The sequence below is a fragment of the Stereum hirsutum genome (genome assembly GCF_000264905.1).
Source record: "Stereum hirsutum FP-91666 SS1 unplaced genomic scaffold STEHIscaffold_8, whole genome shotgun sequence".
Classification (NCBI taxonomy): Eukaryota; Fungi; Basidiomycota; class Agaricomycetes; order Russulales; family Stereaceae; genus Stereum; species Stereum hirsutum.
This window is the reverse complement of record NW_006763138.1, coordinates 1,857,275-1,873,312: the sequence shown is the minus strand read 5'-3', so window position 1 is coordinate 1,873,312 and position 16,038 is coordinate 1,857,275. Positions and strand designations below refer to the sequence as shown.

Here is a 16,038-nt window from a genome sequence, read left to right as displayed (position 1 = left end):
TTCAATCCAGGTGAGTTCCCAGAACTTGGGTTCGTGCCAATTCTGAGTTCACTGTTATGATTGAAGTCTATAACCTTCCCAATCCGAAAGACTCAGAAAGCGGTGAGTGGCTTTGAAGTGGCTACACAACCCAATCTAGGGCAAACTTGAAACAGTTCTGCTTTGGGCGGTCAAAAGTCAATCTAATGGCCTGGGCCTTTGCTTGCATCACTGGACGTGTCTTCTCTTGGTGTCATCTCGTTCGAGCTCCGTGTGGCGCCCAGCGTCACAATGCCGTTGAAGCGCGACACCGCTGCATAATCTCGTCTATGCGCCCAGTTCTCTGCGTTCACTGTGCTGGCACATTTAATAGTAAATTCATTCAACGTTTCGGAATCGTTACACAACACAGGTGAGGGGTTGGCCCACGCGTGGCACCTAGTGTGACAATATACGATTTCTGAAAGTTTCAGCATGCTCCCTATTTCAAAGACGTCGTTTCTTCCATTGTTCTTGAACCTTTGTCATCGTTGTTTATAAGGCGTTCAACTGCTGACTACATGCATTTTACCCACAGACCCCCCGCTTAGTTCAACCTCATCATCTACTCGCACCAGACCAGTTGATACTATGTCTTCGTCAGACCCAATTTCAAGGTCTTCATCATCGCCTTCGCCACCACTACCGTCATCTGTTATCTCCTCCACTCGCGCAAGCACTTCAGCCACTTCCGCCACTGCCTCAACCCCAGCTGCTACATCTACACCTGCTTCTCCGCGTCCTGTCCTACGAGCCACCAACGGCCCAGCTTCGACCGCGCTCCAAAACCCCACAATATCCTCCCTTATAGTCACGCACATCGCCGAATCCTCGTCAATCCCACTCGTTATCACCCTTCGTCCCCTCCTTGTGGTCTGCAAAGCCCTCTACCCTCCAGCGGAACGAGCCATCTACCATACCCTCCACCTCTCAGGCCCCCAACACATCTACTCCCTATGCATAACCCTCGCCTCCACACCTCGTCTAGCATCACACGTCCGTAACTTCGGCATCATGTCAGTAAAACCAAGTCGTTACCCGAAGTTTCCAGCCGTTTTCTGGACTTCCATACGCGATGCGCTGGCGAAGATGGACACATTGGAGGTGCTGACGCTCACCGATCCTACAACACCGATGGGCGGGAACGGACCTGGAGGGTTCGTCGACGATGATGGGAGGTTCATCTCGTATATATTTCCGGAGAATCCGCCGTTTAGGCTGAAGAGCTTTTCAACGTATATCCCTTCTGATGGGAGTTTGTTGAGGTTTTTGGGAACTCAGAGCGAGTTGAGGGAGTTGACGGTGCGGGAGACATGGCATGGCTATAGGCAGGAATTCAATTTTCAGTATAGGAAGCATCAGGAGGCGTTGATAGGTCAAGGGGACCACCACGATGGGGAAGACGGCTTTCATCTTGAATTTCCTATGTTGGAGAGTTTCGAGGGACCGGTACAGCTCGCCGCGATGTTGTTCAAAAGCCCACTTCGGTACCTCCAGGTGCACATGGACAGGGATTCGGTGCTTGATATACTCGATGCTTTCCCAATTATGGTGACAGAGAGGGATGAGGATGGATTATGCGTGGGGAATACGCTGAAGAGTTTGAACGTCTTTAATCTCCCGCATGCGAAGGCGGTAGAAGCTATGAGGATGGCAGCGAAGTACTGCCCGCAGGTGTTACATCTCGGTTGTTTCCCTCTCGGAGACATAAACGTGCGTTCATTTATCTCTTCCTTATCAAGTTCACTCAAGTAACTCAGACCCATAAACAGCACTCCTCGTTTCATCAAGCCCTTGTTTCCCTCTCATCCCTCGTCTCCCTCGAGCTTGATCTAAGCTCCTGGCACCCTCAAGTCGTCCCTCATTTCCAGCGAGCCATATGTGCGGAGATGGCTATTTATCGCCCTACACTCAGGACAGTGACAATATGGTTGGGTGGGAAGAGGTATCCGTGGGGGAGGGAGGACGAGGAGAGTGGATTGTGGGTGTCGAAGAGTGCAGTATCGGGGGAGCAGGGGGAGGTCATGTCATGGAAGTGCGTATAGTGTGAGGCCCCCATCACGTCGTGGATGGGTTGTATAGAACGATTATCTTACATGGTACATAGTTTGGAGTGATAGAATTGGTTACAAGGGAGCATCGAACATGTACTGGTGATGGGCTTTCCTGGGCGGACTGCGCCACACCGATTCGGTGATGGTTTGTGGCGCGACAGGGGTAAATACGATCACGTGGGCGCGTAGAAGCAGAATTTTCGCGAATTTAGCGTCATTCACCGCTTGACTCGTACGGTCATTGTTTTCGCTTCGTTCTGTTTCCTGCAAGTTTCCTGGGCCTCTATACGTCTCCGCTCTCCGTCAACATTATACATCTGACCAGAAATCACCGACAAGCAGAAGGTAGGTCCATCATTTGCACCACCTAAATATGGAACGCAGCAGTTCGCCTTCATCCCGCTGTACGCGGGCCCTTGTTGCAAACGAGCTCTTGTGAGTAAACAATAAGTACGCATACTTATGAATCAATATGCTCCCTTTTCACAGTGATAATTGAATTATTGTCGTGTTATACTTCATCTCGAGTGCGAAGTGCAGTACATCGCATAGAGGTATGCTCCGAGTTGTCCAAGTCAGGATGACGTCTTGACTGATAGCAGAGTTTCAGGTCTACTATTACGTCTCTTACAGGCCACCCTTACCCCAGTCTGCCGAGTTGGCTCGTCGTAAAGGTCAACCTCTCCTTTAACTACCACCATGGCCTTCCCACAAGCCGACTACGCTCGCGGACTGCAGCTCGTGCAATCAAACCCCGCTGAAGTCCGTCCCAACTCCTTCTCTCTATACTACGCCCCCAGCTGACTGTATACCTCCTAGTCCATCCGTAAAGCTCAAGCAAACTCCAACGTTGACCTGAAATGTATCGTCAACTGCATTCAGTCCATCCCCGCGCTCCAAACGCCCACTACCATCCACATCCTCATCGCCAACCTCGCTCCCCATCTCATCCCCGATCCTACCAAAACCACTGCAGCGCGTTCTCCTGTTGCGCTCGCGACAGACCGCGCGTTCGCCTCCATCATGGGCCTCGGCAACATGGGGCCCTTCCTTCAACCTTCGCCACAAGCAGCTCCGTTCCTCAATCCGCTCAAACAAGCCTGGCCTGGGATCTGGAAATGGATGCAGTTCTTCTGGTATCAGAATCAGGATCCGAGGGTAGGCTCACCCGAGCAGTTGAAGAACACGACCCAGATGATCAGTTATGCGATATATTCCATGACACATGACGATGATCTGCAGAGGATAATCACGAACACTGAGGGGGTTATACCCATGATCACGAAACTTTGGGTGGACGAGGAGAGGGAGGTAACTGGCGGTGAACGGGCCAGTGTTCCCATATTGCCCATCCCTGTGTCTTCGGCGGCGTTGCACCAGATCTTGTTCGAAGCGGATGAGAAGATGCTCGACCAGGTCGTGGCGAACTCGTTCCCTGGTGCTCCGGAGAAGGTCGCCGATTTCCTACTTAATCGGATACGTAATGCGGTGAAGAAACCTTCCGCGAAGCTGAGCGCAGGGGTGGTCCAATCCTTTGTCGACCTCACTATCTCGTTCTCTCGAGCCCCGAAGCATCCGCTCCGCCACCTCCTCCTCTCGAAGGGTCTCATCGGTGTAATCACCAAAACGCTTCTCGTCCTCACCACTCGTCCGCTCTATGAAGAAAACGTCCTAGAAGCCATAACGTCCTGCTTCGGTTGCATCTCCAACCTCATCGAATGCGGCGACGGGATCACATACATCCGCCAAACTATAACCGAAGGTTTCCTCCAAGCCTTCGTCAACATCATGCCAAATTTCCAACGCTTCGACGAAGAGGCGCGCAGCTTTACGATCAGTCTCATCGAGGACTTGCTGCCGCGGTATCTGGTGTATCGGAGTGTGATTGAGAGTGTAGTGGTGGCGATGAGAGGGTTGGATACGGAGGCTTGTAGGAATAAGGTCGCGAGGAGTCCGGTCAAGAAGAGTTGGGAGCGGTTGAGGCAGATCGCGGAGGCGAGGATGATGGCGAAGGAGATGGCGGACGAGACAAGGAAGAAGTTAGCATGGTGCGATAATGTGGGTTTCTTACTATCCGGCTCGCTCGTTGTGCCCTCTGTCTCATCAACACGATTTCTTTCCCGTGTAGTGCCAGAAAAAGGGTCCGAAGGACACGTTTAAGCAGTGTACTGGCTGCAAAGTCACGCTTTACTGCTCGAAGGAATGCCAAGTAGCGAGCTGGAAGAAACAACACAAAGCGGAGTGCAACCTCAAAGACCAAGAGCGAATAGGTGTGTCTTGACACTTCTTTATCCAGTTGAGCGTTGAATAAATATATCTGACTTCCCGCTGCTCTTGTAGTCTTCCAATCCGACGCCTTGCGCAAAACAGACCGGGTCTTTCTCCATGCTCTTACGATCCGCGAAGCTCGTATCCTCCTGCCTACCCTGCGTAACCTCGCCAAAACAAAATTCCCAGGCATTTCTACCTCAGGTCTTGGTATCAAGATCGACTACACGCGTGTTCCGCCTGTACCCTCCGTGTTCAAGCTCGAAGGCCACGATATATCTACCTGTACGCTCTCCGATGATGACGTCGATAACCCCATCTCTCCTTCGACGCTTTTCACAGGCTACAGCGCAGGTCTCCTCTCCAAAGGAAATAAATTCGATGGAGCACGATCCCGTGAGGCGCAGGAGAAAGCGAGGCGGAAAGTCGATCTTCAGGCAAGGGGAGGGTTGTCGGAGAAGAGGACTTCAGGGATATTGAAGAAAGCGATCGACAACGAGGGGAGGCTCACCCTGATTGAGAGTATTGTGAGCTCTGGGCAGACGGCGACGATGATTATGACGCTAGCAGCGAGGAACATCTGGGTGGAGGGAGATTGGGTTAGCGAGGCAGGGAGTGATGGTGGGACGTTAGATGAAGATTGGTTAATGAAGGCAGATGAAGAGGAGGATGAAAATGTGCTGGATCTGGGAGGGAAATTGGAGGAGGTCGCGCTAGGCTTAGATCTGGATTGAGATGCCCTGGGGTGTGGCGTGCTTGTTCGGGACGATCGTTGCACGATGCTTCATCTATACGACACATAGGCTTCCCTCCTGCTGATTTACATCCTCTACAAGTACTGACTTCTGTGCTCGTAGATAATCTGTACGATTCATCTGCTCGCTGTAATCCCCGTTCATCTGCATCTTCTGGCCGTCACCAAAGCCAGCTGCGACAAACCTAAGCAGCAACCACTCCCCCACGACCCTGGACTGACGGTGGACAGGCGCTGTGCTAGTCTCCGACTACTCTTACCAGAATTCATGGTGAAGTCAATGTACCGTAGGGAGTCCAATCCTAACTCGAGTCATCAACTCTGCGTTGCCCTCCACATCCTGTCCAACTCTTCCTCCCAACCCAACTCCCTGCACAACCTTCTCACAACCTCATCGCAATTCCCCAGCAAACTCACGTCGGCAGCACGTCCTCCAAACACGGCCCTCGATGGTGCTGGGTCTTGATTGATTAGGATGCGGGGACAAGCCTCCTCTTGGACTTGATGTGCGAGCGATGCGAATGGTTGGACGATGAGCGAGGTACCGATAATAAGTAGGAGATCAGTAGCCCAGAGAGAGGGCAGTTTGGTGAAAAAGGAAGTGGGCAGCTGTAAGTCCTGCCATGCATCAGTGCCTTATCTCTCCGAAATGGCTTCGCTCAAAGGTAAGGTCGCAAAAAAAAACCCCGACCTGTTCGCCGAAAAGCACCACATCCGGTTTGACGGTTCCTCCACACTTTACATTATCGCACTTCGGTATCCTCTCCTCCCTAACATCTTCCTTCCACCTCTTTCCATCATACGGCTTCTTGCAGACTGCACATCTCGCGGTCCTGAATGTCCCGTGGGCTTCTAGCAATCGGCTGGGAGGAACTCCGGCGCGGAGTTCGAGGGAGTCCACATTCTGGGTAAGACACATTGACAGAAGGCGCTTCTTGTGCAGGATAGAAATGAAGGAGTGGGTCAAAGTAGGGCGGATTGTAGTGTCGAGAGGGAGGAGGTCGTGTGCGAGGGAGTAGACTGTTGTAAAATGAAAGAATCGTCGTGTATCAAATGAACGTCAGCATGCGAGTGAATGTTAAGGCTGAATGTATACGGACATGGTCGAGGATCGGACTTGAAATAGTTTATGTCGAAGATGGCCTCTGGGTACGGAAGATTATACTTCTCCGCGTTTGCCTAGAGGCATGAGTACGAGTCCGGAGTCAGTCGTTGCGATGTTTGGTAAAAAGGCTTGAACGATAATGTATCATCGGGCTTTCGACGCACATAAACTCCTCTATCGGACCTGAAATCTGGTACACCTGCTGCCGTGCTGACGCCTAAGGTAGAGAAGACCGTGTTGTTAGTATTCCGGCATCGACAATACGACAATGGGCATGAGATACCTGCACCAATCTGAAACAACAATAATCAGCTTTGACGTATGAAATAGAAGAGCATTAGACAGGTCGTCTTCTCCGGACTTTAGACTCACCATAAGACATATACTTCCACAGTTGCGAGACCTGATATATGCCGCAATAGCTTTCAAAGCAGCGTCTAGATCCTGATCCTGTTCGACCTCGCCCGAGACATGTATGAGAGGTCTACGAGGTAGGACCTTTACACGAAGCTTTTTACAGAGGGCTTTGAGGAGGAACCAAGGTAGAAAGAAGGACATGCTGAAGGTAGCTCGATGAGAAATCACGGCACTCAGGTTCGAGCTAAAAGTCAAAGATCAAGCCTACGTGTTCGAAGTCGGAGCCGGACTGTTCCTTCAGGTCTGGAAGCACACGTCAGTTTACAGATATATGGAGTCCTCCAGTCGAAGATAGCCAAGGCCCAGCAAGCTAAAACGTAAGAGGGGAAATAGCGTGGTCACTCACTCAAGTGAGATGATGGTAAAAGGTTCGTTTGAGCGGTGTGGCGTCAGAGGCACCACCTGCCGAGTACGGCAGATAGGATTAGCGCCCATTCTATAGCGCTGTGGCCACCCATCTTCTCGCCGGTCGTTGACGCAGTCGTCGCAGCGGCGACCAGCTCGATGTGTGTGGATACGAAGACTCTCTAGGACGGGCTGAGATCCAATTAAGTTGATTCTACCACGTCAATATACAAAGACATGTTGCAATACAATGATGGGTGTGTACTGAGGATGAGGTGAAACACAATGTGAGCCGACCAAAGCTCCGGCGAGGTGAATATATATAGTCTATATGAAAGACGAGCGAGCCGTCGATACACCGTCTACAGAGCAGGAAGATCCTGAGATTTGAACTCGACGTCCTTCTTCATGTCCTGTAGGGAATGTCATATATATGGTCAAGACTCTAGTCTCGACAGTTAGAAAAGCGCAGAATTAGACTCACATAAAGGTTCATCTCGTCGATAGTAAGCACACCCCTATAATCGAGAGAAGTGACCTTCAGCGAGGTAATATACAACAAAAGGGTGGGAATAAAGACGTACGTTGTGGTATGCTTAGTTTGCGACCATGGCGTCGATGAGAATCCAATCCTCTCATTCATGTTCTCGGTCGCCCGAACACTAGCATCCTGCACCCTCCATGCACGAGGCTTACGAACACGCTCGTATATCTTCAGACCGCGTTCGACGTTACCCGGTGTCGTATAGCCGTATTTTCGTGAGAAGGTGATACCGAGAGCAGCAGCATCTTCGAGTGCCTGGACAGCTCCCCTAGTTGGAAGTTAGCTTATGACGGTCTATGAGAGGGGTGGGAGCATACTAACTGGCTCTGGTTGGGAAGCATGGGGTGTGCGGCATCGCCGAGTAATGTCACCTTACCCTTACTCCAATACTAAACGATCGAAACCGTCAAAATCGTCGTCACGAAACGGAAACAAAACATGACAATGAGACGAACCGGGTACTCCTGATGGACATACAAACGCCACGGCATTCGGTCGAATGAGTTCTCCAGCATCGCAAGAACCTTGGGGTCAAGATCACCGTAGTTCTTGATCATCTCCTCGACCGTCACTTCCTCATATCGGAAACCTTCTTTCCGCTGAGTGGTAAGATGCGCGGGCATGAAGTTGTAGAAAGAAAGGACCTCGCCACCGCGACAGCCAGCAAGGACGATCTTGTAATACTGCGAATCTTCCTTTTCGCCGCTGGGCCAACCGCCCCAATAATCGATGGCCTAAATGATAAAGACATAAATTAGATGGTGTAAAGACAAAAGGGTGGGGGAATGAACGAACCTCGGTTTCGGCGAAGTCCTTCAGACCGAGTTCGTGGCATGTTTTGGTGAGGATGTTACAACGATAGCACGCAACGGAGGCGGGTTTCATGTCTGGGACAACGCCGATTTCAGAACGGGTAACGCTCTGCCGTAGATCCGATCAGGAAATGAGAATGCGATTGTAAAGGTTGGGTGCGTACACGAATACCGTCCGCGCCAACGATCAGGTCGGCCTCGATGGTGGTGCCGTCCTCGAAGGTAACCTTACCAGCCTCACAGTCGATCGCCTTCGCACGGTGATTGACGACCAGCGTTACTGGAATACCTTCTCCCTCATCCATGAGAGCGGTCTCCTTCAAAACGGCATGGATATCTTGACGGTGGAACATACTAACACACAGAGTCAACTCAATTCAGTCAATACGGAGAAAGAGTACACATACTAGTATTCCTGGAAGTCATGTCAGTTCCAACGATAGAACGTTTAGAGACTGAAACACTCACGGTCCCCCATTTCTCCTTGTAGTCCTTGAGAGGATACTCGTTGATGACGTTCCCGGTTTTCCACTGTCCGTGAGAGTGAGAAAGATCCGAAACGGTAGAATAAGAACATAGCGTACGTCGTGCATGATTAAGTTCCTGAGCGTCACAGGCTTTGCCTTCTGAACGTCCACTCCCCACTCGAACAGCCACTTCGTACCATTGTTCGCGCAGGAGATGGATGCGCCGACTTCACCAGCATAGTCGTACCGCTCGTATATGGTCACGGCATGACCTGCCCGTCTCAGAGAAACAGCAGCTGCGAGACCACCGCTACTCGCAAAACAAAATCAGTATGAAACCATGCTAGCAAACTATACAGAAGTGCACGCACATCCCACCACCAATAATGGCGACGTTGAGAGATTTGAATTCCGGTGTGGACGTCGAGGCAGTTGACGAAGACATAGTCTCGGGGCAAGAACGAGAGGTTGTTGGTCCCAACAGGGATCTCCTTAGGTGACTATAAGTACCCAAGGCCTATAGCGCTCTCGGAACACATATCGGTATCGGTGAGTAAACGCTGTGAAGAGATGGTGGTTGGACGACACAACTCCTGGCAGCTCGGATAACTGCCGCTAACGCCCCAAGATCCGTCCGCGCTCGAATCGGAAACAGGCAGTCCGAGATCCGACCTTCCCGCCGTTTGCCGCTTCTGAATTTTGCGACAAAAGAAATGGTATAAAGAGCTCGACAGCCTGTAAAACAGACCTGCTCGATGATGCTGTCCTTCTTCGAAGGAGTAGGCCAAAGGTTGGACAAAGGGGGGTCGAAGAGGAATCTACATGACATGATGTAAAATCGTCATGTCAGCCCGAGATAGATGCGTCGATCTGAATAAGTGAAACGTACAAGCTTACTGCGACTTTCTTTGTAGGAGAAGGATTCTGTTGTTTTCCTCCAAAAAAAACAGTATATGCAGCCGATGTTTGTGTCTTCAGGAGGATGGAACTACCTATGTTGAACTTGAGCCAGTCCATACTGTTCCGGGCTCTGGGATACTCAGAAGAGAAAGATAACCTTGTATTTACCAGAGGTTTTAAACAAACTAGAATGCTCCAGGCTATCGGGCTATTAACACAGTGACCAGTGAAGTATATGGCGGGGTAAGGTCTGTACGTGTTATTGATGCTGTGGGCGTTGTGAAGGAAAGGAGAACTGTGGCAAACGCGAACGCCACTCTTTCCGGCAGAAGCCGAGTCGACGTTGATATTTTATATGCCTCGTTTTCTTCCCCGTTTACAAGTCGCCACCACTTCTCGAGTCCCAGGCCATTCCTTCCTTCCTTTTGTCTTTCTGCAGACGGCCATCATGATCGTCATTTTGGACGTGACTTATTGAGGGCACGATGCTGTTGATGTAAATTGGGATCCACATTCGTCGCCCCTAAGCAGTCTTGACCTCTGTCAGTGGTGACTCGAGTGAGAAACACCAACAACCTCTCCTCCCTACCTGCGTCTCGTGAACCTGACAGAGCCGAAGCTTCTTTTTTGCTATGCGGCATATCACAGTATATCACCTTGCTATATAACACGTAAGACGCTTCTGGCTCTGACTCGGTGCCATGACTTGTCCCAAGGCGCGGTCGTTCGGTCCCATCCTAATGATACTACCGGTTGACCACGGGTGGCGAAGCGCCTCTGGAACGTACTTATATGAACCTGGATTGACAGTGCGAGGAAACTCGTCACTTCGAATCCTCGACCATGTCCGTCTCTGCTTCTGATTCTTCTTCCTCTCCCCATGAAACCAGTTTCGAGCGGATCAAGGCCATCCTAGAATCTGGCCAATCTTTTGCCAGTGGGACTATGCCTCTCAGGCCCGCGGAGTCCATGCTCTTCTATCGGGAAGGTCTCAGTGCTTGGTAGATCTTTTCTAAATCATTCATATGCAACACAGGACTAAATCGACATCTTTTGTCGCAGGTGCATCGATCTTGCTCGCGCAACAGAAGACCGACTTCAACATTTGTCCGAGATATGTGCTGCCGCGACGTTCGGCAGAAACAAGGAAGACGTACTTGACGAGACGTATCGGAAGGCTCGCAAGCTCGACCGCAAGGATTTCGCCTGCCATTATGACCCAGTTCAGTCAGGACTCGTTCGCGCCGCTTGTGATGAAATCCTTGTTGGAACGGAGGGTTCCCGCCCCGTCCGCGCCGAACTCTACAAGCTGAACATTTACGGTTCGTATCACCCACCATATGCCTTCTAAGTTACCATTGTTTTGCGTCCTTAAACCGTTTCACAGGGCCAGGCTCGTTCTTCAAGCCCCACAAAGATACGCCCCGTGCCCGGAATATGTTTGGATCCCTTGTTGTCGTCTTCCCGACTCAACACGATGGCGGAGCGTTGATCCTTCGTCCTCGGGGCTCTGATGGGGAGATATCGCTCGACTTCGCCCAGTTATTATCAGAGAAGGATGAACCACACGTAGCCTATGCATGCTTCTACAGCGATGTTGAGCATGAGGTCTACGAAGTCACCAAAGGTTCGTGTCCATGTACCTTTCTTCGTTGTTCGTCCAACATCACACGGTCAATCGAATGCACCCCCGTGTCTCACTCTTCATTCGGCACCCTTAGGTTATCGTGTCACCCTTACCTATAACCTCTATTTTGCCGATGATGATGCTAAGGCTCTTAGGCCTTCTAAGATCGACCGACCTATCGACCAGCTTCCGCTCTTCGAGCTATTCTCCACTCTCCTCGACGATCCGACCTTTCTTCCTAACGGTGGTACTCTCGGCTTTGGCCTTCGCTACCAATATCCCGTGGCCATAAACTCCTCACGGGACGAAATTTCCTCTGTGCTCACCGTTTTGAAGGGTCGCGACGCCTATCTCAATGACACCCTGCGTTCTCATGGGCTCGATCCCTTCCTCATGGTGGCCTATTGGGAAGACGACTACATCATCATGCGTCCCGACTACAGTTACGCTCCAGATGAGGTCAACCAAGAATGGTGCGACGACCACCAGTGGATTTCGGATGTGGTCCTGGGAGGTGGTGGAATTGTTATCGACTGTTTCGACCCCAAGGAACCAATCAGGGATTTGAAGGTCACCGAGCAGGTGACGTGGGTGACCCCGAGCTGCGATCTCAACTCGCACGGAGGACAGTACATTGCGTACGGGAATGAGGCTTCGATCGCCCATATGTACGGTGACTTGTGTTTGATGGTACGTGTCGGACCGCCGGGTTCTAGGGGAGGAATTGCTGGAATCTCGTAGGCTGCATAAGAAATAGCTCAAACATCCTGTAGATCCCGATATAAATGTGCCAATTGTTTTAGACAAAAACTGACGATGAGCAATAATACCTCAGGCCTCATGAGCCACACTGACGTGGCACTCACCGTTCGGTTGATTCCGAAATTGACGTTGAGGCATCCCGGTGCCGCGCTCTTAGCATCGTCACAACCTTCATCAGCCTTGCATGAGCCTTCTCGTTGACTTGTAGTTGTTCGTCCTGCGCTTTCTGGGCAATGTAATTTGCAACTACGCTAGCGTTCTCCTCGGTCATGCTCAACGCAACTTGACTGCAATTGCCGCTGCCGCCGCTCTTCAGGTGCCAGTGGTAGCGACGTCGACCGTGACTCTTGTGAGAAAGGCCACTGTTCGGAACACTATATGAGCTCTTGTTTTTTTCAACCCGACAATGATTCACAATGCTGCTGGCGACAACTCGGAGCCGCGGTCGGGTGCATACAGGAGCAATAAGGGGCTTTTGACTCGTCCTTTCTTCCGTAGATTTCCCACGCCCGAATCCTTCTAGTGGCAATATATAAAGCGATCCGCCAGGCGATCCCTCCTGGCATCCACCTGTTCTCGTCTCAAGCTTTTCAGATTTTTATCTTGTCTATCATGAGCGACCAACCGACGAACACGAAAGACAAGTTGATCGAGTCCCTCGAGGTCGCTTTGGATCAAGAACCGAGCTTCAGTAGTGGCACCATGGCCCTTCCTCCCGACAGCTTCACGCTCTTCTATCGGGACCCTGTCACTCACGATGCGCGGTTCGAACTCTTCCGAATCTTGAAATGTGTTGTTCACTGACCCTTCGGAATACTATTTAGATGTATGGATCTTTCTAACGCCACCGAGGAGCAACTCAAGCATCTCTCCGACACTTGTGCTATCGCAACGTTTGGACGAAAAAACGAAGACGTTCTCGATGAAAGTTATCGGAAGGCTCGAAAGCTTGACTGCAAGGACTTCCCATGCCATTTCGATGCGGAACGGTCGGGATTGGCCCGGGCGGCATATGGGCAGATCCTGAGCGGAGGTAGAGGCACTCGACCTGTCAAGGTGGAGCTTTACAAACTGAACGTCTACGGTGCGTCTCATTCTAATTGCAGCATTGGCTCTTGGACATTGTACTGAGCATGTTTCCGCCCAATCGCATCGATTTTAGGCCCTGGCTCTTTCTTCAAAGCTCATCAGGATACGCCACGCGCAAATAATATGTTCGGCTCACTCGTGGTAGTGTTCCCAACGATGCATGAAGGCGGCGCCCTATCTCTACGGCCGGACGGCGAAGATGAAACTGTATTGGATTGTGGCGAATGGTTATGCAACTCCGAGATTCCCTCTGTCGCCTATGTCTCATTCTTCAGCGACGTCACACACGAGGTCTACCAAGTAGAGAAAGGTCTGTCGCATCGCCATCTGCCATGTCCTCCCAAGCCATTTACCTATTTTCTGCGTAGGTTATCGCGTAACGCTCACTTATAACCTCTACTACGACAAGTCGGCATCCGCGACCAATCAGGATGCCATTCCTAAGGAGATCACCAACCATGTCGCCGACCTCAGCCAAAACGTTACCCGTGATTTCTCTCAACTGCTCGCTGACGAGACTTTCTTGCCCGAGGGAGGAATACTTGGTTTCGGCCTTCGTTACCAATACGCCATCGGGCACAGTTCATATCACAAACTCGCCAATATTCTTCAATATCTCAAGGGAAGCGACGCCCTCATCCACCGCCTTCTTACCATGAACGGGCTCGATGCCGAGATGGTTATGATCTACGAGTTCTTCAGCTATGAAATCATGACCCCACGTATTATCGGCGGCCTCGATACGGTTGACGAGGATTATCTCCACACGCTGGTGCGCGAGATCGATGGTACCATCATTAGTACCTCTGATGACTCCAAGTGGGCACAAGAAAGGGTAAAGGAAGATGTTTGCTGGATCACCGCGCGCTCGGATATTGTCAACTCTAGCTCCATCGACTATGGGACTTATGGAAACGAACCGGGTATAGGCACGTCGTATGGCTCTGTGTCCATGATTGCCAGGGTGGGGCCACCAGGAAAAAGGGCGGTGCGCGAGTGAACGAACTTAGTTGTGCCATCAAAAGTTTGTATTCAGAATCCACACGAGTTAGAAGTAGTGTTAGGTTGGTGGATAATCATACACAGTATACGTAAAACCCATGGCTTGAAATGTTTCCGTTACATACCAAGGTCTGAACGCCAGTCCTTTCGCAGGCTCGTCAACTACTACGTTCTCGCTACTCGAGGCTCGAGGAACGTCCACCTAGTATCGCTCAACGTCCCTCGCTTCAGTTCTCTCACCCGGCTTGCCCACCATAACCATCAATGCCAGATCCGCATACGCAGTCTCCACCATCGCCTCATTCCCAAACGCCGCATACTCTGTCTTGTACGTTTTCTGATACATAGGCTCCGTCACCCACGTCACCGGCTCATCGGCCTCACGCTCCTTGTCTCCAGCCCACTCCGCCAAATCGATGACAATCCCGTGATGGTCTCGAGGAAGGACACTGGAGAGTGATTCGCCGTATTCAGGTGAAATGTATTGGACGATGCGATCGCACATGATGATTTTGCCGTCTGTGTCGTATATGGCCATGAGGAAGGGCTTGTAACCTTGCTGGGAGAGAAGGTGGTGGATTGTGGAGTCCGTGCCTTTGAGGACGGAGAGGATGTTCTTCATTACGCGTGAAGGAGAGTCGTAGTCGTCTTCGTAGTATTCTCCGTAGTCGTCGTCGTCGTCGGCGCCGCTGGTATTGTTGACTCGGACGGGGTACTGATAGCGTAGACCGAATCCGATGAGGCCACCGTCGGGAAGGAAGGTGGGATCGGATAGGATGTCAGTGAGGGATTGAGAGATCAGAGTTTCTGGGATGTCAGATTGGAAGGAAGAAGGTAACGTCGTCACGGCGGAGACGTGGTCCTCTATCGGGTCATCGAAGTAAAGATTGTACGTGAGCGTGACACGATACCCTAGACAAGGAATAAAATTCAATGAGCATGTGTGTCAACGGAGAAGGACTGAGGACTACTGACCGCGTTTGACTTCGTACACCTCATGAGTTACGTCGCTGAAGAAGACTGCGTAGGCGATAGAACTGGAATGCGCCTTCGCCTCACTCAAACGAGCACCGAAGTCGAGCACAGTCGTATCTTCAGCATCTCTCGGACGTAATGCCAGTTCTCCGCCTTCGTGCGCGGTTGGGAAGACGACTACGAGAGAACCGAACATGTTCTCCCCGCGCGGCGTATCCTGGTGTGGCTTGAAGAACGAGCCAGGGCCTGTAAAGATACCCGAGTCGGTTAGCAACTGCACAATGCTAGTCCAGAGTGTACAAAGAGAGGAGGGAAAAGACCACACCATATACATTGAGCTTGTACAGCTCGGCCTTGACCCGTCTCGAACCGTCCTTGCCTACGAGAATCTCATGACACGCCGCCCTCACAAGTCCAGATCGTTCGGCGTCAAAATGACACGCAAAGTCGCTACAGTCGAGCTTCCGCGCTTTGCGGTAGGTCTCGTCTAGGACATCTTGATGGTTACGACCGAAGGTGGCTGCAGCGCATACGGAAGAGAGATGAGCGAGCTCCGCGTCGGCAGCGTTGGATAGATCGATGTGGCTAAGTGATTCATTGAGATTACAGATTCGAGTAGAATATGGGTTAGGACCGCAGTGGGAGTCACTTGAGCCCCTGATATGATGAGGCCAACAGACTCACCGAACGTCTTGAGCTTTGCGATAGAAAAGGTTGAAAGACTGGGGCGGCAGCTGCATAATTCCATGGCTGAATGAAGGTCGAGTCTTGAGAATACCTCCAAGCTGTTTTAAAAGTTTTTCGTGTGAAGGCGCGGGCTCGACGTCAAGCTCATGTTCCGTCAACGACGCTGGAGGCGCGGCAGTCCCAAGAGTCCCAGAGGGATCTAAAGACAAGGA

At 51.2% G+C, this 16,038-nt stretch overlaps 7 protein-coding genes across 7 annotated transcripts; 4 read left to right on the top strand and 3 right to left on the bottom strand.

The window, feature by feature from the left end:
- Window positions 1-56: 56 nt before the first annotated feature.
- STEHIDRAFT_169203 (uncharacterized protein) lies at window positions 57-2,135 on the top strand (the record flags this gene model as incomplete). The annotated part of the gene is made up of 4 exons (XM_007305057.1): window positions 57-102; window positions 557-1,731; window positions 1,791-2,053; window positions 2,126-2,135. The coding sequence occupies 4 exons, from the start codon at window positions 57-59 to the stop codon at window positions 2,133-2,135; spliced, it is 1,494 nt and encodes a 497-aa protein (XP_007305119.1).
- Window positions 2,136-2,771: 636 nt separating this feature from the next.
- Window positions 2,772-5,074, top strand: STEHIDRAFT_157783 (uncharacterized protein; the record flags this gene model as incomplete). The annotated part of the gene is made up of 4 exons (XM_007305056.1): window positions 2,772-2,834; window positions 2,892-4,130; window positions 4,201-4,342; window positions 4,413-5,074. The coding sequence occupies 4 exons, from the start codon at window positions 2,772-2,774 to the stop codon at window positions 5,072-5,074; spliced, it is 2,106 nt and encodes a 701-aa protein (XP_007305118.1).
- Window positions 5,075-5,409: 335 nt separating this feature from the next.
- STEHIDRAFT_157782 (DHS-like NAD/FAD-binding domain-containing protein) lies at window positions 5,410-6,757 on the bottom strand (the record flags this gene model as incomplete). Its single annotated transcript, XM_007305055.1, has 6 exons — window positions 5,410-5,703; window positions 5,786-6,114; window positions 6,195-6,273; window positions 6,364-6,416; window positions 6,483-6,492; window positions 6,572-6,757. 6 exons carry the CDS (start codon window positions 6,755-6,757, stop codon window positions 5,410-5,412), a joined length of 951 nt encoding a protein of 316 aa, XP_007305117.1.
- Window positions 6,758-7,167: 410 nt separating this feature from the next.
- On the bottom strand, window positions 7,168-9,786 carry STEHIDRAFT_147710 (FAD/NAD-P-binding domain-containing protein). Its single transcript, XM_007305054.1, has 12 exons — window positions 9,682-9,786; window positions 9,156-9,519; window positions 8,902-9,094; window positions 8,786-8,848; window positions 8,725-8,732; window positions 8,482-8,671; window positions 8,301-8,426; window positions 7,961-8,239; window positions 7,827-7,894; window positions 7,546-7,773; window positions 7,446-7,479; window positions 7,168-7,374 (listed from the first exon to the last, which is right to left on the bottom strand). The coding sequence occupies exons 2-12, from the start codon at window positions 9,227-9,229 to the stop codon at window positions 7,324-7,326; spliced, it is 1,314 nt and encodes a 437-aa protein (XP_007305116.1). The 5' UTR covers window positions 9,230-9,519; window positions 9,682-9,786; the 3' UTR covers window positions 7,168-7,323.
- An 822-nt stretch (window positions 9,787-10,608) lies between these two features.
- Window positions 10,609-12,140, top strand: STEHIDRAFT_80524 (uncharacterized protein). Its single transcript, XM_007304636.1, has 4 exons — window positions 10,609-10,685; window positions 10,747-11,006; window positions 11,072-11,311; window positions 11,406-12,140. The coding sequence occupies exons 1-4, from the start codon at window positions 10,630-10,632 to the stop codon at window positions 12,050-12,052; spliced, it is 1,203 nt and encodes a 400-aa protein (XP_007304698.1). The 5' UTR covers window positions 10,609-10,629; the 3' UTR covers window positions 12,053-12,140.
- Window positions 12,141-12,685: 545 nt separating this feature from the next.
- Window positions 12,686-14,162, top strand: STEHIDRAFT_157779 (uncharacterized protein; the record flags this gene model as incomplete). The annotated part of the gene is made up of 4 exons (XM_007305053.1): window positions 12,686-12,837; window positions 12,898-13,157; window positions 13,236-13,472; window positions 13,531-14,162. The coding sequence occupies 4 exons, from the start codon at window positions 12,686-12,688 to the stop codon at window positions 14,160-14,162; spliced, it is 1,281 nt and encodes a 426-aa protein (XP_007305115.1).
- A 708-nt stretch (window positions 14,163-14,870) lies between these two features.
- Window positions 14,871-15,699, bottom strand: STEHIDRAFT_30513 (uncharacterized protein; the record flags this gene model as incomplete). The annotated part of the gene is made up of 3 exons (XM_007304509.1): window positions 14,871-15,076; window positions 15,140-15,385; window positions 15,465-15,699. Coding segments are annotated over 3 exons (687 nt in total), but the record flags the coding sequence as incomplete, so codon positions are not given.
- Between the last annotated feature and the right edge of the window lie 339 nt (window positions 15,700-16,038).

Coding starts and splice junctions, on each gene's coding strand:
- STEHIDRAFT_147710 (XM_007305054.1), bottom strand. CDS start 9,229: ATGTCTTCGTCAACTGCCTCGACGTCCACACCGGAATTCAAATCTCTC. Junction 8,240..8,300: donor AGGACTTCGCCGAAACCGAG/GTTCGTTCATTC, acceptor TTTATCATTTAG/GCCATCGATTATTGGGGCGG. Junction 7,375..7,445: donor TCGACGAGATGAACCTTTAT/GTGAGTCTAATT, acceptor CATTCCCTACAG/GACATGAAGAAGGACGTCGA.
- STEHIDRAFT_80524 (XM_007304636.1), top strand. CDS start 10,630: ATGCCTCTCAGGCCCGCGGAGTCCATGCTCTTCTATCGGGAAGGTCTC. Junction 10,686..10,746: donor CGGGAAGGTCTCAGTGCTTG/GTAGATCTTTTC, acceptor CTTTTGTCGCAG/GTGCATCGATCTTGCTCGCG. Junction 11,007..11,071: donor CTACAAGCTGAACATTTACG/GTTCGTATCACC, acceptor ACCGTTTCACAG/GGCCAGGCTCGTTCTTCAAG.